The sequence below is a fragment of the Siphateles boraxobius genome, unplaced genomic scaffold (genome assembly GCF_051911475.1).
Source record: "Siphateles boraxobius isolate OS27281-9 unplaced genomic scaffold, OSU_SipBor_1 14, whole genome shotgun sequence".
NCBI classification, from domain to species: Eukaryota; Metazoa; Chordata; class Actinopteri; order Cypriniformes; family Leuciscidae; genus Siphateles; species Siphateles boraxobius.
The window spans coordinates 294,919-319,296 of NW_027508744.1; the positions used below are offsets into that span (position 1 = coordinate 294,919).

Consider the following 24,378-nt stretch of genomic DNA (forward strand, 5'->3'; position numbering starts at 1 on the left):
GCACTTTAATGATGGATAGATGCACTTTAATGATGGATAGATGCACTTTAATGATGGACAGATGCACTTTAATGATGGATAGATGCACTTTAATGATGGACAGATGCACTTTTATGATGGACAGATGCACTTTAATGATGGACAGATGCACTTTAATGATGGATAGATGCACTTTTATGATGGATAGATGCACTTTTATGATGGATAGATGCACTTTAATGATGGATAGATGCACTTTAATGATGGATAGATGCACTTTTATGATGGATAGATGCACTTTAATGATGGATAGATGCACTTTAATGATGGACAGATGCACTTTAATGATGGACAGATGCACTTTTATGATGGACAGATGCACTTTAATGATGGACAGATGCACTTTTATGATGGACAGATGCACTTTAATGATGGACAGATGCACTTTAATGATGGACAGATGCACTTTTATGATGGACAGATGCACTTTAATGATGGATAGATGCACTTTAATGATGGATAGATGCACTTTAATGATGGACAGATGCACTTTAATGATGGATAGATGCACTTTAATGATGGACAGATGCACTTTAATGATGGACAGATGCACTTTTATGATGGACAGATGCACTTTAATGATGGACAGATGCACTTTTATGATGGATAGATGCACTTTAATGATGGATAGATGCACTTTAATGATGGATAGATGCACTTTTATGATGGATAGATGCACTTTAATGATGGATAGATGCACTTTAATGATGATAGATGCACTTTAATGATGGATAGATGCACTTAAATGATGGATAGATGCACTTTTATGATGGATAGATGCACTTTAATGATGGATAGATGCACTTTTATGATGGACAGATGCACTTTTATGATGGACAGATGCACTTTAATGATAGACAGATGCACTTTTATGATGGATAGATGCACTTTTATGATGGACAGATGTACTTTAATGGATTTTCAAAAAATATATCCATTGACTCCCATTCTAAAGCTGGGAAGAGACAGGACATTAGTTAATATAACTCAGATTGTATTCGTCTGAGAGAAGAATGTTATATACACCTAGGATGAGTTGAGGGAGAGTAAATCATGCGCTAATTTCCATTATTGGGTGAACTATCCCTTTAGCATAAATTCGCTTCATTTTGACCATTTTACCAGAAAAAAATGTTTATATGGACATTTTCTGTTTTCAAGTTTTAGTGGTTTTGTTGCGTTTGTCATCTTTATTCGTTTTTAAATGTCTTTCTAGTTTGTATTCATTTTTATTAAAACATTTTAAAGTTATTTTGTACTTCAAGTTGAGCTAAACAGGAATTAGAAGTATCAGAAATATTCGTTTATGGGTTTTTTTTTACCAGATAATAAAAATGCTGGAGTGTTGCCCCTACCGCTCTGAAGACATAATGATCATGTGACCCTTTTAAACAGAGGAAATGGGCATTTGAATACCGTTGTGTGGTTGTAATTGTGTGCTGTTTGTTCATCAGATGAAGGAGAGCACGATCACACAGCTCCAGACGGCTCTCAGCCAGGTAGAGCCACACACGCTTGTTTTAGTTTAGTTATTTATTTATTATTTGTATTTTTCAATGAATATAGCTGTAGCAAACAAACTATGATTAGGGCACATTACATCTAAACCTTTACTTCTTGTTTGTCACCTGCAGGTCCAAGCGGGTTCACGTGACGAAGACGGCGCCAAGACGGCGAAACTTCTCCAGGAGCTGCAGGAGGTCAAAGGTCAAGCGTCCGCTGCACAACAGGAGCTGCAGGAGGTCAAAGGTCAAGCTTCCGCCACACTACAGGAGCTGCACAGCCTCAGGGATCAGAGCGTTCAGCTGCAGGAGCTGCTCCAGGTATCCGACGTTTTCCCTGTTTTCAGACGGATCTCGGATCATTTCTGAATCTGTGGCTCATTATTCCTGTTCTTTCTTTGTGAAGGAGAGAGAAATGAGCATGGCTCTACTGAAGGACCAGCTCCACAGGGTGAGACTCCCTCGACCCGCACACGGCCTGATGGGACGTCATCGAGGCTCTTTGACCTTTAACCTTTGATTGGTTTCTCTGCAGGCCTCACGAGAGGGAGATCGGTCCACAGATGAGCTGCTGCAGGAGCTGCAGGAGGTCAAAGGTCAAGCGGCGGACACACTGCAGGAGCTGCAGGAGGCCAAAGGTCAAGCGGCCGCCACTAAAGAGCAGCTGAGCAGCTTCAGGGAACGCAGTCTCAAACTGCAGGAAGAGATCGAGGTACTCAAACCAACAGAACCTCGTGTGATCGTGATGGAATGGAAAAATATTTTAAATTATCAAAATGTGAAACGTTAATCTAATCTTTCTCACAAAAAAAATCCATTTAACATGTAAAACAATGATAAAAAAAAACAGGTTCAGGAACTCGTGTTCTGGAAGTGTTTTTTTTTAATTTTGTTAAATTTATATTTAGAAATTTAAGATTACATTTTGAAAATCTCTCATTGACATTAATGGAATGTCTTTATTTTAAAATTGTTTCTTTATTTTAATTTTACATTTAAGTGTTTTAATACATTTTTGTTGTTTTTTTATTTATTTTTTATGTTTATTTATTTGTTTTTTATTGTTTTTTATTTTAAAATGATTTATTTATTTTAATTTTGCATTCATCTTGTTTTATGATTTTAGTGTTTTATTTTGATTTTCTATTTTTTTTTTTTAATTTAATTTTAATTAGCAAGTATTTTATTAAGATGTTTTAATCATTTACTTATTTTAATTGTTCATGCTTAATTTTTTATTAATGTTTAAATGTTTTATTTCCCTTTTTAAATTTAATTTTACATTTTTGATTTACATTTTTTGTTTTAGTTTTATTTTATTTTATTTTTTTACATTTGATTTAATTTATTTTTTGAAAGTATTTTATTTTTTTAGAAAGTTTTTTAATTGTTTACCTATTTTATTTGTACATTCTTATTTTATAATTTAAAAAAGTCCATTTTAATATTTTAAATTGAAAAAAAAAATTAATTGAAATTTTACATTTGTATGATTAATTAATTTTTTTAGTTAGTGTTTTATTTAGATTTTTTATTTTAAAATTATTTATTCATTTTAATTTTACAAAATGATGCCAGATGTTCTTTTACACAGAACTTAAGGCTAAAACCTGAACTTACCTGAAACTTTACTCCCTAAAGATCCCAGAATCCTCTCAGAGAGCTCCTAACTTAACCTAAAAATTCCTTGCCAGGAGTTTTAGCTTAGAAGCGATTCCAGAACATGTTCAGTGAACTCTGAGCAAGGAATGGATGGAAAATCCTATCTTAGTGAGGAGGTGTGGTTGACCCCCGTTGCTAGGTATGAGTCGTCATTTCAAAAGCCGTGATTGGTTGATCCTACAAGTTTGATGAAAATGAACTTTTGGTGATAATGAGCAAAGGATGTAGCCTCAAATCAACAAACATAAATATACACTCTAATCTTATGCAGACTGTAATTGTAAATAATATTTCACATTCAAGAAAATATCTGGAAAATGAATAGTAAGCTGTAGGGGTTATAGCCTAACATTAGAATCTAAAATATGTGAAAACTTAAGCTCATTACACCCTGTTCAAATAATGATTCGTGTCTTATTTGCTCATATTAATATCCTAGCTGGCATATTTTGTACTTTCACTCCCATATGGACCCCATTGAAAACAAGATGGCCTATCTCAAGGGGCTGTCCTTAATGAAGTAGAAATTGCAACGTTACAACTCAGTGTGGTCTTAACGAGGGTAACACGGCTCAGCTTTTATCAATGTCTGCAGCGTCTCAATATTCCCCTGTCATCCGGTGTTTGCAGGACATCTCTCCTGCCTCCTGTGTTGGCCATTTTGTGCAGCTGCTTAAGCCACTAAAAGTCCTCTTCCCTGCTCTTAGCAGATCTCGCCTTAGGAGCGCTTTTAAGCGCTAGGAATCTTGAGGAATAGCTTTTATATTAACTGGGATTTTCGTGTCACTTTTAGGGGAAATTCTAAGAAAACGTCATGACTCTGAGAATTTTCTTAGAATTTGGCCGCTAGGAGCCACTTTTTGCACAAAAATTCTTTACGGATACGGGCCCAGATCTTTCATAGAAATATCTTCTTGTCTCTCTCAGGTCAGAGACATGTCCATTGCTGAGCTGAGGGTCAAAGTTCACGAGCTGCAGATCGCTTTGACCAAATCTGAGGAACCTCTACAACAACCGCCGTCTCAGCCTAAAACGAAAGCAGGGAAAAACGGAGACAACCGAGAGCATCATGGGATAAACAAAAGTGCTGACGCGAGTAAAGACACGCCCTCCCTTCCTCACCGAACCTCAAAGGCCCAATCAGAGAGCTCCTCGTCTCAGTCCCGTGTGAGCGTGAGCACGCAGACCGAGCCGTGCAGGGCCGAGGACGTGCAGGAGATGATCTCGGGCTTCTCGGAGAAGATCGGGCAGATGCAGGAGCTCCACGCGGCCGAGATCATGGACATGGAGGCCCGGCACATCTCCGAGAGCGAGAGCTTGAAGAGGGAGAACCAGCAGCTGGAGCTCGAGAGCCGAGCGCTGAGAGACGCCATCGACAAGCTCACAGCCACCGAGGTCTCACAGACACACACACACGCACGCGCACACACACGCATGCACGCGCACACACGCACGCACACGCACAGACACGCATGCACACACACACACACACGCATGCACACGCACACACGCACGCACACGCACAGACACGCATGCACACACACACACACGCATGCACGCGCACACACGCACGCACACGCACAGACACGCATGCACACACACACACACGCGCATGCACGCGCACACACACGCACGCACGCACACACACACACGCACGCGCACACACACACGCATGCGCGCGCACACACACACACACACACACACACACTAAGGGTGTCACGGTTTCGATTTTAAATCGAAATCGATCGAAATTAATTCACCATCTCAAAAATCGAAATAAAAAATGGAATCGTCGATGCTGCCACGCCCCCATGTCGCGCCCGTGATGGAAAGTTTTACTGACTCTATTGTTCAATCTCGTTCATCAAAATTAACTAATCTTTTTTCTTTAACATTGCTTTAAATGTTATCCTTTTAACAGGCTAATTCCGCGAACACGTCCACCTACAATGCAGTCAAAAATAATTTACAGGGAACATTAATAATTACTCAACCTTCCGAGTCTTTTGTTCATTTGTGGCGTGACAGAGGCAATGAACGGATCGTTCATGAACGACTCATCACGGCGCGGAAAAAAAACACACGTGTGTTGAAAGGCTTTGTCGTCTAACTTAGATTCTATGCCCGAGCCCGAACTTGGCCTGACCCGGGACGATATTTCCCGTCACTATCCTCTATCCTCGGGCCGGGCTCCTGGTCTACAGACGTGGACTCCCAACGCAATAGAGTGCGGCGCGGGACTAGATTTGATGGCCGAGTGCGAGCGCGGGCGGTAATGCACTCACTCTATGTGTGCGGGAGAATAAAACGATTCGCGGGACTCCCGCAAACTAGAAATATCTATGAATAAAACATATAAAACTAATACATTTTTATTTATCTGTTGCGGAAAAGCAACAAGAACAACTAAAACAAAATAGAAACGATTTACAGGCCAGAGTTTCTATTTAAAACATGTTTGCAGCGTTGAGCGATTTAGCTAGACTCCTCACCGCTCAAAACGGACTTTTTGTTCAGTGCTGAGTTCTGCAAGTTGGCAAATCCTCTAATTATAACAAACAAAGTGTAGGCTATATATTATGAAAGATTCATTGTGCAGGCAGCTTCATTGATAATAACAGAGATGTGTGAGATCGCGATGAACTGATTTCAGCTTTTTAGGAGCAACAGCAACCTGTGCTTAAAAAAAAGAGTAAAAATCGAGAATCGAATCGAACCGTGACCTTAGAATCGAAAATGTAATCGAATCGAGGATTTGGAGAATCGTGACACCCCTAACACACACACACACACACACACAGGTTTGTTTTGCTATCCTTGTGAGGACATTCCATAGCCATAATGGATTTTATACTGGACAAACTGTATATTCTATCCCCTTACACTGCCCCTGTCCCTAAACCTACCCGTCACACACACACACACACACACACACACACACACACACACACACACACACACACACACACACACACACACACACACACACACACACACACACACACACACACACTGCCCCTATCCCTAAACCTGCCCGTCACACACACACACACACACACACACACACACACACACACACACACACACACACACACACACACACACACTGCCCCTATCCCTAAACCTACCCATCACACACACACACACACACACACACACTGCCCCTATCCCTAAACCTACCCATCACACACACACACACACACACACACTGCCCCTATCCCTAAACCTACCCATCACACACACACACACACACACACACACACACACACACACACACACACACACACACACACACACACACACACACACACACTGCCCCTATCCCTAAACCTACCCATCACACACACACACACACACACACACTGCCCCTATCCCTAAACCTGCCCGTCACACACACACACACACACACACACACACACACACACACACACACACACACACACACACACACACACACACACTGCCCCTATCCCTAAACCTACCCGTCACAAGAGACATTCTGCATTTTTAAATTTTTAATAAAACACTGCTTAGTGTGGTTTTTAAAGCCATTTGAAATATGAGGACTCATGAAATGTCCTCATAAATCACGTTCAAGTTGTAATACCAGTGTAATACCCATGTCATTATACACATTTGTGTCCTCACATATCACAAACACACACACACACACACACACACACACACACACACACACACACACACACACACACACACACACACCTTCATATGTGAGCCTGGACCACACAACCAGTCACAAGGGGCAATTTTGTACAATGATGTATACATCATATGAAAGCCGAATACATAAGCTTTCCATTGATGTATGTTTTGTTAGGATATGCAATATTTGGCCGAGATACAACTATTGGAAAATCTGGAATCTGAGGGTGCAAAAAACAGTGAGAAAATCGCCTTTAACGTTGTGCATTTATGTTCGTGATTTTGCTGCATCCACTCACAAAAATATATTTTTTATATATATTTACAGTAGGAAATTTACAAAATATCTTCATGGAACATGATCTTTACTTAATATCCTAATGTTTTTGGCATAAAAGAAAAATTTATCATTTTGACCCGTGCAATGTATTGTTGGCTATTGCCACAAATATACCCGTGCGTCATGTGACTGGTTTTGTGGTCCAGGATCACATGTATTAAAGTGCCATTTTAAAGGTTCCTGATGTTGTTTTGGAGTCTCGCACCACAGGGTTACATGCATCCACGGTCAATAAACACATCATCAGCTGTTTTCTCCCAGTGTCTGAAACTCTTCGATGAAGGATTCGATCTCTAAGCCCCGCCTCTCTCTGAGCTGTATTTTCCTGAAAGCATTAGCCAACTATAGTCGCAAGTTATGTCGTTATCAGCCGTTCAACGAGTCGCGTTTCCCGAAAGCATCGTTCTGACGAACATTCGCATCCGCATCTGTTGTGTGTTTGAGCGACAGACCTCAACCTGCGGTTAGAAGCAGTTTCTAGTTTTCATGACATGTGACTCAATAAATCCTGATCTTGAGCAAAATAAGCAAACTGACATTCAGTGCAACCCGTGTCTTTAATTTAGAATACATACACATGTCATTCACGTCTTTAAGAGATTTAAAGCGTTGTTTTTGAAGAGTGTGTGAACGAGCTCTAGTGTGTGAGAACTTGATTTAGAAAATAGTGACTTTATTCATTTTAAATTACATGCACTGATGAATCATTCACAATAAAACCATACATTTTTAAGGGGGGGAAATCAGTTTTTAAACTTCACCTATAAATTAAAATAAATGTTGTGTATTGTCTATAATATCAGATGATTGTGTGTTGTCAGGGTCCCTCGGGGGGGTCGGAGCGTCCCGCAGCCCCTGCGTTTAGAGATGGATACGCCAGCGGTGAGATCCTGTGTTCTGGGTTATTTACTCTCACATTCAAAAGTGTGGAATAATTCAGATTATTCTGCTCACCAAAGCTGCATTTATTTGATCAAAAATACAGTAAAAACAGTGAAATATTATTCCAGTGTAAATCAGCTGTTTTCTATGTGAATATACAGTAAAGTGTAATTTATTCCTGTGATCAAAGCTGAATTTTCAGCATCATTACTCCAGTCTTCAGTGTCACATGATCCTTCAGAAACATTTAAATCTCCTTACTGTCACTTTCTGATCAGTTTAATGTGTAGAATAGAATAGAAGAATAGAAGTATACCTTTCATTAAGTCATAATCAATTTTGTGTGTGTGTGTGTGTGTGTGTGTGCGTGCGCGCGTGTGTGTGTGTGTGTGTGTGTGTGTGTGTGTGTGTAACAGACAGCAGCTCAGACTGGAGCCAGCGCACAGGGTTCGATCACCTGCAGGAGAACCGCAGCACACCTGAGGGCGCGCGCAGAGACCCGGAGCCGGACCTCCTGCCAGACCGGATCAAGGTGAGCTTTCCCGGATCCGTGTATAATCTATAACAACATAATCATATAATAACGAGCTGAACCGTGACCCGTGATCCTCACCGGGTTCGTACAAGATGCTTAAAGTGCTTGATTTTGACTTTTTCAAATTTAAGTCCTGAAAAACCCTTGAAAACAGCCAAATTTATTAAGAGGTACCTGAAAAGTGCTTTACTTATTTAAATACAATATATACATGAAATAGAGTTTAATTTTTTTAGAAAAAACAATTATAATCTCTTCACGCTGTTAACACTGCTAGCCGTCTGATTAACACCTTATCCTATCGCGTCTGGATATGAAGTATGCCAACTAGGGCTGCAGCTATCGATTCTTTTTGTAATCGATTAATCTAGCACTCAATCGATCGATTAATCGGATAATTTTTTGTGTGTTTTTAAACAACTAAAACAAATAATGCATAACGAAAATGATGTGGCTGTAAAATGATCAAGCATTTGGCTTTTATTTCTCAAAAAACAAACAAAAAAAACTTATTCCAACAAACCAGGCCTATTTATTGCAATTTTTACCCATTTAGTATAAGTGCCAACAATGTTCTATGCTCAATTACTTTGGTAGCCAATTAAAATGTCTTCCCCAAAAGTACGAGTGGATTTGGAGAAGCAGGCTGGGGAATTTCATTTTTTGTTGTTGTCTGTAACTATTTGGAAGACGTGACAAAACAAGGTCTCGCAAAGACTGCAATACAATATGTGTTCCTCCATCACGTCGCGGTGTATACAGTGAATGCATGCTGAAATTATTGTTGCGTGGCAGCATGAAAGTTTAAGCATATGTGATGCATTGCCGCAATTGATCTGACTGGCGCGTGAGAGAGACGAGGGTGCATGTGTGTGTGTGTGTGTATGCGTGTGTGTCTGTGTCTGTTTGTGTGTCTGTGTGTGTGTCTGTGTGTGTGTCTGTGTGTGTATGTGTGTGTGTCTGTGTAAGTGAAGGGGTTCACACACCGAACGCAACTTTAATTATTTGCGCGAGTAGATTACATACAAAGTCAGTGCAAAGACGCGAATAGACGCATCATTCGCGCCGGGCGTCGCGAATGACGCGAACGTCTTCCGCGAACGTTGAAAAATTTTAACTCGAGCGAATGTTTAAGCGTCTAACTAGACGCGATAGACGCGTATTTGACGCTCTATTCGCGTTCGGTGTGAACACACCATTGGGTTATGTTTCAGTGACGCTTGGTGAGAGCATGGAGGGGATGTTTTCGGTTCAGATTCTGAATCATTGAAGTCGTACTGTTGAGGTATGCCAGGTCTACTTCGCAGTAGACACATTGCACCTTGTTCTCTTCCTTTTTAAGTATGTAATGATTCCAAACTTTAGACATTCTCTGCCGTTTATGGACATTTTTACTCTCCGCCATCGTGCCAAATAAATTCAAAATGTATCACGCGCTATAGTATAGATCCGCGTATAGTGAATTACATTTTACATAGGAATTTAACGAGGCTTCGAGGCAGAGTTTTTGCCTCGAGGAATTTTTGTAATCGAGTAACTCGAGTAACTCGAGGAATCGTTTCAGCCCTAATGCCAACGTTATATAAGAAATTGTAAGGCCCTGGAAAGTGTTTGAAAATAAACACACATAGATACAGGTGCTTGAAAGTGCTTGAATTTATTTTGTGAAAGAAGGTTTCTGGAAAAAATTCCGTATTATTCCCTCCGGTCCGCTAACGTGTTAGCACACTATGCACACTAGCTTGCTTGATTTACGTTAGTTACGCGCATTTATGCGTTACGATAAGTGTTTCCCGCGCAAGGTACTGTGTGTTGTACGTTGCCATGGCGTTCACTCACGCAAAACTGTAACAATGTATCTTACAACACGATGTAACCTTGCTCTCACCTGAAATGTGTCCCCACATTGAAACACAAAGTCAGTATGTGTGTGTCCCTGTCCTCTCTCAGAGTCTGCTGCGCGAGGTCCATCAGGAGGGCATGCAGGTCCTGTCGCTCTCGGAGCTGCCGGCGTCTGAAGCGGATCGACTCGCAGCTCTTCAGACTCAGGCCTGGAGCAGAGAGAGAGACGCCCTCATACACACCGTCGACTCGCTCGAGCTGCTCATCAGCAGACTGCAGTCGCACACACAGGTGAACAACATCACTCCCACAGCATCTCGTCTGCAGCGGTGACTGGGGTCGGCTATCGGATGAATATTAACGATTTCCATTCTTATCGATTCCTAATTTCGATTCCAATGAGGTAAAAAAACAAAAAAACTTAGATATCATTCACATTTAGTCTTATTTCAAAACATTTAATTGTATCTGAATATCATGAACAGAAATCAACAGGCTAAAGAACTCTTACACGAGGAGCGTTTGCCTGTGGTTTATAAACACCATAGAAAAACAACTAGCCGAACTAATAGAAGTTTTAAGCATTATTTAAGACAAGTTAACACTCAGGAATTGAAAAAGAACAAATACAAAATTCACAATCGCAACAAATAGATACAACTGAACAAAGATGCGATTGAAATAAAACAGTGTTTTAAGATTTTCAGGTATTACAGAAACTGTAATAAATGTAAAATAACACTGCACTTTATTAATAAAATATATTACAAATGTTGCAACAAAAGTTATTCAGTCAAGAACGGGTGAATTTTCGTTTGATTAGTGTTATTATAGAGACGACAGCAGGAATATTAGGCTTCTGTCACTTTAAGAGCTGCACTGACCCAGTATACTGATACACACACGCTTACAGAACTGAAAACAGCAGGAGTCGCTCGCTTGAATGCTTTAAACTCACATTGAAATCACTTTATCTGTAAGCGCTTTGGATGTGTGTGCAGCACTGAAAACAGCGCAAGTCGTATCTGGCTTGAATGATTTAAAGACACAAAAGAATCGATAAGAGGAATCGAAGTTTAAATTTTATAACAAGCATCCGATTCCTGGCCTCAAGTATTCGATTCTAGAATTGGAATGGATTTTCGATTCCCAACCCCTAGTGGTGCATCTGCATTTTAAAATGATCCATGTTTTGTTTAGTATCATGCCTGAGCTCTTGTGCTAGTTCAGATGTTGACGTGTGTTGTTTGTGTGTGTGTGTGTGTGTGTGTGCAGGTCGACGGCGACTGGCGAGCGGAGCTGCTGTCGGCCGTTCAGCAGGTGTTTGTTCACGAGCGAGACGCGCTGAAGAGTGTTTTATACTCTCACCTGGAGCGACTGGACACCGCTGACGCTGTCGTTCATCTCAGCCAGCTGGAGAGAGCGCTAGCTGAGCAGGTTAGCATACGCCGTCGCCACTCATCCGTCACATGATGCTGTCTGTGTCTGGGATTGACATGTTGGGTTTCTTTGAGGGTCTCTGATTTTAATTCTGCATTCATCACTTACTCACTTTTTGTGTTACTGTATGTTGATAGAGTAAGAGTTATTATTAATAACAGGGTTATTATGGTTAACTAAAACCATTTTAAAAAAATTACTTAAAATATATGAAAACATTTTTTATATAATTGTGTGTGTGTGTGTATATATATATATATATATATATATATTGTAACGTTGTCTATATATTATATGCATTGATGATATATTATAATATATAGTATATGTAAATAAAAATGTGATATTTATATTATAATTATATTTTATATTTATATATCGATCTATATAAACCATAAAATATATAAACTATATAATAATATATATATAAATAATGTTATTTATTATTAGAATTATATAGGTATATCATTTATTACATATAATATATATAAAATATAATTATAATTAGGGCTGGGCGATATATCGAATATATCCGATATATCGCGGCTTGTAGTCCGTGCGATGTAGAAAATTACTATATCCTGAAACTCGCGGACATTTTTTTTCCTTTGTTTTTTCCCCCTCTTGTCCAGTCCAGCATCAAAGCGCAAGCATAATGATTACCTTCAGGGTTTTTCCTGCATAGACAATTATGAGGCGGCCGCCTCCGTCAAATTTCGTGCCGCCTCTCGACAAAACTCGGACAGACAGTCACGTGCTCATATACACTTTTCCCACCGTGACAGTTCTGTCGCGATTCCCGCTTGTGTCCATTCTCTAACCGTGTAGTTTGCCGATAGTGCTGCACGGATCATAATCCGCGGGTCGAGTGGGCCGAGTAATAAAAACATTCCATTCAATCGAGGGTGGATGACAGCTAAATGAGTGTAATAAAGACACGGAACTCCCATCATGTTACCTAATGTACGGACGGTAACTAGTTGCGCTGTTGAGTCTCGCGCAGTTATTTATAACATTAATTATAGTTTTAGAAACAATATATAGGCTACACACGACCAGAGTGCTGTTTTCCTGAATGCCATCACAATTGAAACCGAGATATTAATTTCATAACAGTTCAATAAACAAATAGTTTAAATTAAGTTACTTACATTTTTAGACTGTTTTTGTTCTGATTTAGCAGCGAAAATAGTTCCAAACAACAGAACCATATCGCGTCTCACAGCAACACTCATCCATGATTCATTACTGAATCATTCAGCGTTTTGAACTAACAGTTAATCGCTTGAGTCAAAGATTCAATTGCCCATTATTAAACCGCCTCATTCTGAATCAATCAGCCGTTTGAACGAATCGTTTACATTAATGACTCAATGACTCGCTCATTAAGATGGCCGCCTGCCGCCTCCTACCGGCGGTTTAGTTTCAAACTATCATTCTTTTCAACATTCCTTATTTGTATATTCAAAAAATATTCAAAACAATCTCATAATCTCATTTAATACAGTTATAATTTTTCAATGTAAATTATTTAATTTGATTGATAACAGCCTGTCTTATTATTTTAATTGAATGTATTGATAAAATGTAAGAATTTGAAATGAAATTTAGAGCATACATTAAATAAAATTAGGGGGAAAATGCCCTTTATAAAGGTACAAAAAATTGTTCTGATAAGAGTGTTTTCCAAAATGAAACATTGACAATAAGTTTAAAGGGAGTAAAATGAATCTGTTTAGGCTATAAAGAAAATGTAATTTTGCCAAAAGAAGAACTTTTAATTTAAATAAATGTTAATTGTGTGATATGTTACCATATTATCATGCTTAATTGGATAATTGTAATGTGATGATCAGATGCAGATATCTAAATCAAAGAATATGGGTGGTTGGCGGGTGGATTATTATTTATGGATTATACAGTTTGAACAAGAATGTTTTAATGTAGACATATAGAATCATCATACTGGTGTGATTGTATGCATCAAAGTTTTAATTCAAGGCTAAGGCAAAATATCGAGATATATATCGCGTATCGTGACATGGCCTAAAAATATCGCGGTATTTATAAAAGGCCATATCGCCCAGCCCTAATTATAATATATATCTTAAAATAAATATTATGAGAATTTTTATTTTTATTTTGGCTTGTTGCCAAGGCTAAAACAACTAAAACTAAAATAAAAATTTATAAAAACTATATAAACACATTAAAAAACAAAATTTTAACTAAAATAAAAAAGAAATATATATAAATCTAAAGTATTTCATAATATACATAAACACTATTACAGTATATTAATGATACTAAAATAACACTAGTTATTTTGTCTGTTGTTTTAAATTCGTACCTAACTAGTTTTATTGCAATAATTACAAAACATTTTGCACTTTTTTTACAGCTGTATTTAGCATTTTCCATTTCCTGTCGTGTCAAGTTGAAATGTTTGAAGAAGTGTTTTAAATTGTATGGATTGTTGGCCATGTAAATAGTCCCAATACTTATCAACAAACAAACCAACAAACAAACAAACGGCTGTATTTAGTGCTTGTGCTCGGGTCACTCTGGGATGGATGTTGATCAGGGATAAACTCAACTCAACTTTATTTCTAGAGCACTTTCAAAAACCACAATGGGTACCAAAGTGCTGTACATAAAAATCCCAACACGTTATTAAAAGCTACGGAAAATAAACACGTTTTATCTCTCTCTGAAATGGCCCTAGAGTAGGAGATGTGTTAAACTGCTAACCTGTTGCTGGTGTGTGTTGTGCGCAGGACGCCCGGCACAGCGAGGGCATGTGTGTGTTGAGCTCGGCGGACAGAAGCAGCCTGCGCTCGGAGATCCATCAGCTCAGAGCTCAGCTACACACACTCACATCTGCACACACGCAGCGCCACCATGTGGACACTACCGGTACGACACACACTGACCGTGTGCATGAAACAGCAAATGAGACTCATTCTGACTCGTTTGTGCTGCTGATGTTTCAGTGATAAAGGCTGCTGGGAATATCCACTTCATAAAGCTTTTATCCTGTGTTCATCAGGAACGGAGAGCGTGAGGGAGGAGGAACCGGCGCTGCTCGAGACATCGGTCGGGTCCGGCTCTGATACACTGCAGGAAATCAAGACTGAACTGAGCCACACTAAACTAGAGCTGGAAAGTGCTTTAAAATCTCAACACAAACACCTGAAAGAGCTCGACACACTCAGGTAATATATATATACAACATTATTTATATAAATAAGTAATATATGAGTAGTGATGAGTAATATATAATACTAATATATATATATACTTGAATGAATATATATAATATTTTAATATAAATAAGATATATATAAATATATTTATAATTATAAAATAATATAAAAATGTTAATTAGAATTATGTAAATGAGTAAAGTAATATATAAATATAATTCATAATTATAAATAGTGTGTGTGTGTGTGTGTGTGTGTGTGTGTGTGTGTGTGTGTGTGTGTGTGTGTGTGTGTGTGTGTGTGTGTGTGTGTGTGTGCGCGTGTGTGTGTGTGTGTGTGTGTGTGTGTGTGTGTGTGTGTGTGTGTGCGCGCGCGCGCTCTGGCAGGACGGAGGTCTCGCTGAAGGCCGCTGAGGTCGACACACTGAACGACACACTGGCACACGAGCAGAAGAGAGCGAGAGAACTGCAGTGGGTGTACGAGAAGGAGAAGTGCAAGTCTGACAGGAAGCAGGAGAGCGAGAGGGAGGAAGTGGAGGTAAACAATCTGTCAATCACAGGGAGGGGCTCATTGATAGAGATGGAACGCATTTAGGCCACGCCCACACCGACACCAATCCAACCGTCTCCATTGACTTTGTATTGCGTAAAGCTGCCTATAACAAAAAACAAAAACAATATCTGAAAGCTGCTATGTGACAGAGTGTACATATCAAACCCAGAAATAAGTTTGTAACATGGTTCAAAGTTATGGGAAGAAGGAGGTGGGAACGAGCGAACATTTAAAGACTTTTAATAAAAATTAAACAAATACAAAAACAAAAGGATCTGCCAGCAGCCCCTCGCGAACGACTGCTGGCTACACCAAACAGAAATAAAACACAACATAAAACCAGGCCTTTTCCTCTCTCCATCTTCACAGTCGTCGCTCCTCCGTGAGAGACACGAGACCGGTGCGTCTCACAGGTGTGACGTTCATTATCACTCATGCCTCGCGCTGTTCTCTCACGTCCTTCGGCCTCGTCCTGCTCGCCACAAAGTTTTTATAAGCTGTTGACCCCCAAAAAAAAACAAGCGTTTAAGGACACAAAAGTGGATACAGCAATTGAAACAGAGCGTAATGTTTCATTACTCTGAGAACTAACTTACGGCCACTGAGAGGAACGTAATCGGCGACAGCATAGCTTAGCTTACAGAAATATAATATATAAAACTCACATTTGGATATTTTACTTGCCGGTGATAACATGTTAACGGCACACGTAGTGTATTTTAGTGCATACTGAGAGTCAGGATCCCACAATTTACCCATTCGTTCCAGCCTGAATCCACTTTTGTGTCCTTAAACGCTCGCTTTTTGGGTGTCGACAGCTTATAAAAACGTATTTCTGTTTTTTTTAGCTTGTTTGCTGTACACCCTGTCACACAGCAGCTTTCAGACATCGTTGTGTTTTTTGTTATAAGTCAGAAATGACACGCAATGCAAATCACACAATACAAGTCAATGGAGACGTTTGGATCCCCCTCCCCCAGTGGGCGTGGCTTTCAGATTATGACGCGTGTCATGGCTCTGTCTCGATGGCTTGTGTTGATGTGTTATTGGTCTCTGCAGGATCTTAAGCTGGCTCTGGAAGATCAGCGAGGGCGTGTGTTTGAGCTGTCGATCGCCCTGGAGAGAGAGAGAGAGACGTCAGCTCAGCTCAGAGATCAGGAGCGGGAGGCCGGCGTCTCCACAGAGCTGCAGGTGTGTGTGCTAACACACGTAATGCTTGTGTTTGGGTCGAGGCCGGTCATTATGGGCTTTTGCACGGGTAGTTATAGGAACTGGCCACCAGGGTGTTTCCCCGAGGACTAATGGTTCCCTCAGGAACGTGTTCCTGGTTGCGTTCGCACCGCCAGTAGCTCTGAAGTGACGTACGACACGCTTGTTGTTGTGACTTTTATTTTGACGGCGCTGAGAACGCCTGAACACACAGTGCTCGCATTCTCCGTGTTCATTAGTTTACGATCTGTCTAACAGTCCTGTCATATACGTTATTAGATAGAACTGTTATACACAGAAAGTAGACATTAATGAAAAGTTATTAGCGTATGCCGTGTGGTTGATGTCCAGTGTTGCTGAGCAGAAATACATAATCATATTTCTCTTGATCCCCTCAGAGTTGGTTTGGATTTTCTCCTCAGCGTAAAGATTAAGAGGCCCATCTATCACTGTTTTCCATGTTCTTAGAGTTAGCTTCTGGAGTAAATATCCAGGTGCTGGTCATATAATTAGAATATCATAAAAAAGTTGATTTATTTCAGTAATTCCATTCAAAAAGTGAAATTTGGATATTATATTCATTTATTACACACAGATTGATATCAAGTTTTCATTCCTTTTAATTTTGATGATTATAACTGACAACTAATGAAAACCCCAAAATCAGTAAATCAGAAAATTTGAATATTGTGAAAAGGTTCAATATTGAAGACACCTGGTGCCACACTCTAATCAGCTGATTAACTCAAAACACCTGCAAAGGCCTTTAAATGGTCTCTCAGTCTAGTTCTGTAGGCTACACAATCATGGGGAAGACTGCTGACCTGACAGCTGTCCAAAAGACGGCCATTGACATCTTGGACAAGGAGGGCAAGACACAAAGGTCATTGCTTAAGAGGCTGGCTGTTCACAGAGCTCTGTGTCCAAGCACATTAATAGAGAGGTGAAGGGAAGGAAAAGATGTGGTAGAAAAAAGTGTACAAGCAATAGGGATAAACGCACCCTGGAGAGGATTGTGTAACAAAACCCTTTAAAAAATGTGGGTGAGATTCACAAAAAGTGGACTGCAGCTGGAGTCAGTGCTTCAAGAACCACCACACACAGACGTATGCAAGACATGGGTTTCAGCTGTCGCATTCCTTGTGTCAAGCCACTCTTGAACAAGACACAGCGTCAGAAGCGTCTCGCCTGGGCTAAAGACAAAAAGGACTGGACTGCTGCTGAGTGGTCCAAAGTTATTTTTTCTGATGAAAGTAAATTTTGCATTTCCTTTGGAAATCAAGGTCCCAGAGTCTGGAGGAAGAGAGGAGAGGCACAGAATCCACCTTGCTTGAAGTCCAGTGTAAAGTTTCCACAGTCAGTGATGGTTTGGGGTACCATGTCATCTGCTGGTGTTGGTCCACTGTGTTTTCTGAGGTTCAAGGTCAACACAGCCGTCTAACAGGAAGTTTTAGAGCACTTCATGCTTCCTGCTGCTGACCAACTTTATGGAGATGCAGATTTCATTTTCCAACAGGACTTGGCACCTGCGCACAGTGCCAAAGCTACCAGTACCTGGTTTAAGGACCATGGTATCCCTGTTCTTAATTGGCCAGCAAACTCGCCTGACCTTAACCCTTATAGAAAATCTATGGGGTACTGTGTAGAGGAAGATGCGATACGCCAGACCCAACAATCCAGAAGAGCTGAAGGCCACTATCAGAGCAACCTGGGCTCTCATAACACCTGAGCAGTGCCACAGACTGATCGACTCCATGCCACGCCGCATTGCTGCAGTAATTCAGGCAAAAGGAGCCACAACTAAGTATTGAGTGCTGTACATGCTCATACTTTTCATGTTAATACTTTTCAGTTGGCCAACATTTCTAGAAATCCTTTTTTCTATTGGCCTTAAGTAATATTCTAATTTTCGGAGATACTGAATTTGGGGTTTTCATTAGTTGTCAGTTTTAATCATCACAATTAAATGAAATAAACATTTGAAATATATCAGTCTGTGTGTAATGAATGAATGTAATATCCAAATTTCACTTTTTTAATGGAATTACTGAAATCAACTTTTTGATGATATTCTAATTATATGACCAGCACCCCTGTATAGGCTATAATCTGTGTGTTTTCAATGCTGGTTTCGGCCAATCAGCAAATGCTAACGTCAAGGATAGTCCCTATAGCGCTGGTCTAGACCGACTCTGAAGGAGGATTACATTAGTTTCTCCAAAAGGAGTTCCTAAAACTAAAATCGTTAATAGTTCCTGCGGTGCGAACACGCCAAAAAATGTGAACTTCCGCAAATATTTCTAGGAACTATGAAACAGTTATTCTGGTGCGAAAGCCTGTATTGAGCTCTGTGTGTGTGTCGGTGTTAATACCGTCATTATTTTCACCAACGACATTTTTCACAGACGAAAACGAGACTATAACTACATTAAAAAAAATTAACCCATTATATTTTATTTAATTGAATAGTTTTAGTCTAGTTTTAGACTAGAACTTTTTTTAGACTTTAGACTAAAACTAGACTAAAACAATTCAGATTACTAAAACTAAATCAAAGTTTGATGTCAAAATTAACGTGTGTGTGTGTGTGTGTGTGCGTGTGCGTGTGCGTGTGCGTGCGTGTGCGTGTGCGTGTGTGTGTGTGTGTGTTCAGGTTCAGTTAGACGCTCAGAGAGCTCGGGCCGCAGAGATCAGCAGTGCTCTAGAGAAAGAGAAGGAGCTGAACACACAACTGCTCCGGCGGGTCCACACGAGCTCCGCGTCAAACGCACAGGATTCTGGGACACACACACTCGTGCAGGCCGAGGCCTCCTGCACCCAGGTAACCAGACACGCCAAAAATGTTTAGTTCCCTTAATATATACCACAAGTTGTAGTGTGGAACAAATCGCAGTTGAGGAATATCTAACTTATATTCAACAAATATACCCCGCGGTTCGGCACGCGTGTGATTCCGGTTCAACTGCTAAATTTTACCATCATAGAGTGAAAGTTTATCATTTGGACATGTTTTTTCTTGCCAATTTACACATTCAAACAATTTTAAACGCAGAACAAGAGGCATTAATCAGGATTTGCGCGCTATCTGAGAGAGAGAGAGCGTGCTCGAACACCGAATTGATTCCTCTTTCGCGTTTCCTTGCCCTTGAATGGGTATTTAGGCAAAATTTTGTGTTTATGTGTACATCTCGGCAAGTATTCTCTCGGTTCTCTCATGAGTGAACAGGTGAGAAAGAAACCGGATGTACTTGTGATGCGTTCCACCACTAGCAAGTAGTGAATGTGAGGTGTTGCTGTGCGCAGGAGGAGGCGGGCGTCCTGTCGGTGGAGGCTCTCCTGCAGGCGCAGCTGGTGGAGAAGCAGGCGCAGGTGGTGCAGATGATGGAGGAGCTGGAGAAGCACCAACTGGATGCGGTGCAGCGCAAACGACAGTGGGACGAGGAGAAATCTTCCCTTCAACAGGACCAGAATGCACTGGGGCGACGGGTGGAGGAGCTGCGGGCGGAGCTGAACGCTGAGAGAGACACCGTCAGGAGACTCGAGGGAGAGAGACACCGACTGCAAGAGAGAGTGAGAGAGCTGGAGGGAGAGAGACACCGACTACTGGAGAGAGTGAGAGAGCTGGAGGAGAAGCTGAGAGACGCTCGGCCTGCGGATCGAACCCGGGACTGGGTGTTGCAGCAGAAGACGACAGACGCTACGACACACACTGGCCAGAACCCGGAGCCCAAACACACGGACCCCATCCTCAGCCGACTGCAGCTCATCGCCGCCAGGATCAACAGCTTGACCAGCGAAGCCCCGAGCAGGTACGATACCACACACCAACTATCTGCTGTTCAAAGTTAGGGTTAGTGATGTCACAAAAGTATTGATACTTTACAAAATGATCAGACACCCTAGAAACGCCTTAGCAACTCAGAAAATGTTTTACCACTCCAAACAACCTAGAAAACGGCTTAGCAACTCAATAAAATTTTATCACAACCACTCAGAACACCATAGCAACACCTTAGCAACTCAACAAAAATGTACTACAACCACGCAAAACTCCCTAGCAATGCCTTAGCAACTCAATAAATACAACCACTTCAAACACCCTAGCAACGCCTTAGCAACTCAATAAAATACAACCACTTTAAACACCCTAGAAATACCTTAGCAACTCAACAAAAATGTACTACAACCACTCAAAACACCCTATCAACACCTTAGCAACTCAAAAATGTACTACCACTCCAAACACCCTAGCAACGCCTTACCAACTCAATAATATTTTATTACAATTATTCCGAGCACCCTAGCAACGCCTTAGCAACTCAATACAATTTTATTTCAACTATTTAGAGCACCCTAGCAACGCCTTAGCAACTCAATAAAAATGTATTACCACTCAGAACACCCTAGCAACGCCTTAGCAACTCAAAAATTAACTACAACCACTAAGAACATTCTAGCAACAGCAAGACATCACCTTAGCAACATCATAGTAATGCACCAACAGCTACTCTGAACATCCTAGCAACTGTGTGTGTGTGTGTCTGTGTGTGTGTGCAGGTTATCCGGAGAAGGGCCCGACCGTGAAAGTCTAGCGTGGCTTCACAGTAATGTACAGGATGTGATGTCACTGTTACAGCATATCCCATCAGCCCCTTCTGCTCTCCCAGAGGTGAGCGAGCACATTTACACTCACTAGGAAAACAGTCAGCTTCTGTGGCTTTTGTAAATACATATTTGATTATGCTATAAATAAATATTCATATTTGTGTTCTGGAAGCCAGCCAATCAGATTGGAGATGTTGTGCAATATATATCAGATCTCTGTGATTGGTCCACTGACCCGCCCTGCTAGAGGCTGCGCGAGCCTCAACAGCGCCACCTTGTTAAGGTCCTTGCACATCTAGTCCGAAACTTTCGTATTGTCATTCGGTGGCTCTGAATTGTCAAAACACTTCTCAAAGTGCTTCGCTACGGATGCGAATTTTTTTTATGATGGACGAAAGTATCGGAGGCGGTGTGTTAACGTGATTGACACAACATGAGGTCGGATTTATTTTTTAACGTGCGAAAATTTCGGAAGATAATTTCGGACTCAGTGCACAAGGACCTTTAGCGCCAGTACATTATACGTTATATATTATTTTGCACTATCGATCATTATCATTGTATCATAAATGTTCATAATCGATTAATGTTATAATGCAATGAGGTTGATCTCATGTGTGCCCCCCTGAAAAAATGTAATGCCTGTTCGTGTGTGTGTGTGTGTGTGTGTGTGTAGAGCGCCGCCCTGCTGGCTGGAGGATCCTCTAGTCTGCTGAACGAGCGCTTACTCCGCCAGAACGCAGAGCTCACGGGATTCGTCAGTCGACTGACAGAAGAGAAGAACGACTTACGAAACCAGTTACTGAACCTCGAGGAGGAGCTGCGGAGAAACAGACAGAAGAAGGCCGTCGCGGAGAGCGTGAGTCAATCAGCCAATCAATCAGCCAGTCAATCAATCAGCCAATCAATCAATCAGCCAATCAATCAATCAGCCAATCAATAAATCAATCAGCCAATCAACAATCAGCCAATCAATCAATCAGCCAATCAACAATCAGCCAATCAATCAAACAATCAGTCAATAATTTAATCAGTCAGTCAGTCAGTCGTAATGCAGCTTCAATCACTGTAGTTCTATATAAATATAAAATGCCAACTATTGACATTTATTATACATGTTCTTTCTAGCCGTCTTCCTCTCTTTCTTTTATTGATTTTTTAAAAAATATTTTCTCTATTTTTTCTGTCTGTATTTATTTTTCTTTCCTTCTTTCTTTTGTATTTTTTTCTGTAAATTTCTCTATTTTTTGCTTTCTGTATTTTTTTCTGTTTGTATTTTTTCTGTCTCTTTTTTTCTGTCATTTTTCTTTCCTTTTGTCTGCATTTCTTCTATCATATTTTTCTCTTAATTTTTTGTTAGATTTCTTTCTTTTTGTCTATTTTTGTCTTTTTTTGTCTTTTTTGTAATTTTTTCAAATCTTTTTCTTTCCATCTTTCCGATATGGAATTGTATAAGAGCAGAACTTCAGCAGAATCGGTCTGAGTCATGACTCTTGTCTTCAGCACAGCAGAATCTGGTGGTTTGGCTCGCTGGTCCTGTAATGATGCTCGTGTGTGTGCTCCGCAGGGTCCGGGCCGGCAGGAGCTGGTGTTGTTCTCCAGTGAGCGTGAGTCCTGGGCTCGGGAGAGGAGCCGGCTGGAGAAGTGTGTCGCTCAGGCGGAGGCGGAGCTGAAGCGTCTGAGAGCAGAGATCCGCTCCGACACACTGCGGGATCTCACCGAGCCCGACAACACGGCCCTCAAGGTTCATCTCTCATATAAACATGTGTCTGACCGTATCGCAGGGCTCGAACACGGTGCTTAACGTGCTTCAATTTGACTTTTTTAAATTTAAGTCCTGGAAATTTTTTGAAAGCAGCCATTTTTATGAAGAAGTACTTGAATTATTAATAGACAATATATGGGAAATGTTTTTTCATTTTATTGATAAAACATTCTTTTCACACACAATGAAAGCTGCAGCTCGTCTGATATAGATATAGAGGTGTTTTGCAAGGCTATGAGCGTGATATTGCTCATATAAATATCTAAGTTTATATGATACAGCTTTGTTTCTTCAAGTCAATCATATATTCATGTGAGAAAAACTCTCAAACGATACTCATAGTATGCTTTCAGTGGCTAAAGTTATCGCAGTCATTGCACTTGATCTGTACCATTTTTTAATAGTTTATTTTTTTTATCTATTTTACCTTTTCAGAATTTAAAAGATAATAAAGGAAGATATTGTTTGATAAATGAGATCTATTATTGTAGTCCTTGGAAAAAAACAATAAAGTAGTGCTTGTAAGTCCTGGAAAGTCCTGGACTTTGGTTTTCCAGTTTCTGTCCGAACCCAGAAAGCTGATGTCAGGTGTGTCCGTGTGTCTCCACAGAGGATGTATGGGAAATACCTGCGTGCCGAGAGCTTCCGGAAGGCTCTGGTGTATCAGAAGAAGTATCTCCTGCTTCTGCTGGGAGGCTTTCAGGAGTGTGAGGAGGCCACGCTGTCTCTGATCGCACGCATGGGCGGCCAGCCCACACACACACACACCAGTCTGGAGTCGCTCAGTCATCAGCGCAGGGGCTTCACACGCTTCAGATCGGCTGTGCGCGTCTGCATCGCCCTCTCACGGTACACACACACACACACACACACACACACACACCAGTCTGGAGTCGATCAGTCATCAGCGCAGGGGCTTCACACGCTTCAGATCGGCTGTGCGCGTCTGCATCGCCCTCTCACGGTACACACACACACACACTCACTCACACAAACACACACTCACACACCAGTCTGGAGTCGCTCAGTCGTCAGAATAAATAATTTTAAAATAATTATAATTTATAATTTGGTTTAATTTTAAAATCATTTATTTCAATTTTAGAATTTTCTGATTGTATTAATTATCAACTTTT

The 24,378-nt window shown here is 40.6% G+C and overlaps 1 protein-coding gene across 2 annotated transcripts in view; it reads left to right on the forward strand.

The window, feature by feature from the left end:
• akap9 (A kinase (PRKA) anchor protein 9) overlaps positions 1-24,378 on the forward strand; it is a 134,001-nt gene that overhangs the window by 106,647 nt on the left and 2,976 nt on the right. For both annotated transcript variants that reach the window (XM_077230145.1, XM_077230146.1), the window contains 19 exons: positions 1,494-1,538; positions 1,674-1,862; positions 1,948-1,992; positions 2,077-2,253; positions 4,131-4,598; positions 8,028-8,088; positions 8,505-8,620; positions 10,574-10,756; positions 11,741-11,902; positions 14,683-14,821; positions 14,955-15,120; positions 15,498-15,648; positions 16,723-16,854; positions 19,526-19,693; positions 20,176-20,681; positions 21,430-21,541; positions 22,154-22,336; positions 23,045-23,221; positions 23,853-24,091. In XM_077230145.1, coding sequence (XP_077086260.1) covers positions 1,494-1,538; positions 1,674-1,862; positions 1,948-1,992; positions 2,077-2,253; positions 4,131-4,598; positions 8,028-8,088; positions 8,505-8,620; positions 10,574-10,756; positions 11,741-11,902; positions 14,683-14,821; positions 14,955-15,120; positions 15,498-15,648; positions 16,723-16,854; positions 19,526-19,693; positions 20,176-20,681; positions 21,430-21,541; positions 22,154-22,336; positions 23,045-23,221; positions 23,853-24,091 — 3,419 coding nt within the window. The remainder of the gene's footprint in view (positions 1-1,493; positions 1,539-1,673; positions 1,863-1,947; positions 1,993-2,076; positions 2,254-4,130; positions 4,599-8,027; positions 8,089-8,504; positions 8,621-10,573; positions 10,757-11,740; positions 11,903-14,682; positions 14,822-14,954; positions 15,121-15,497; positions 15,649-16,722; positions 16,855-19,525; positions 19,694-20,175; positions 20,682-21,429; positions 21,542-22,153; positions 22,337-23,044; positions 23,222-23,852; positions 24,092-24,378) is intronic.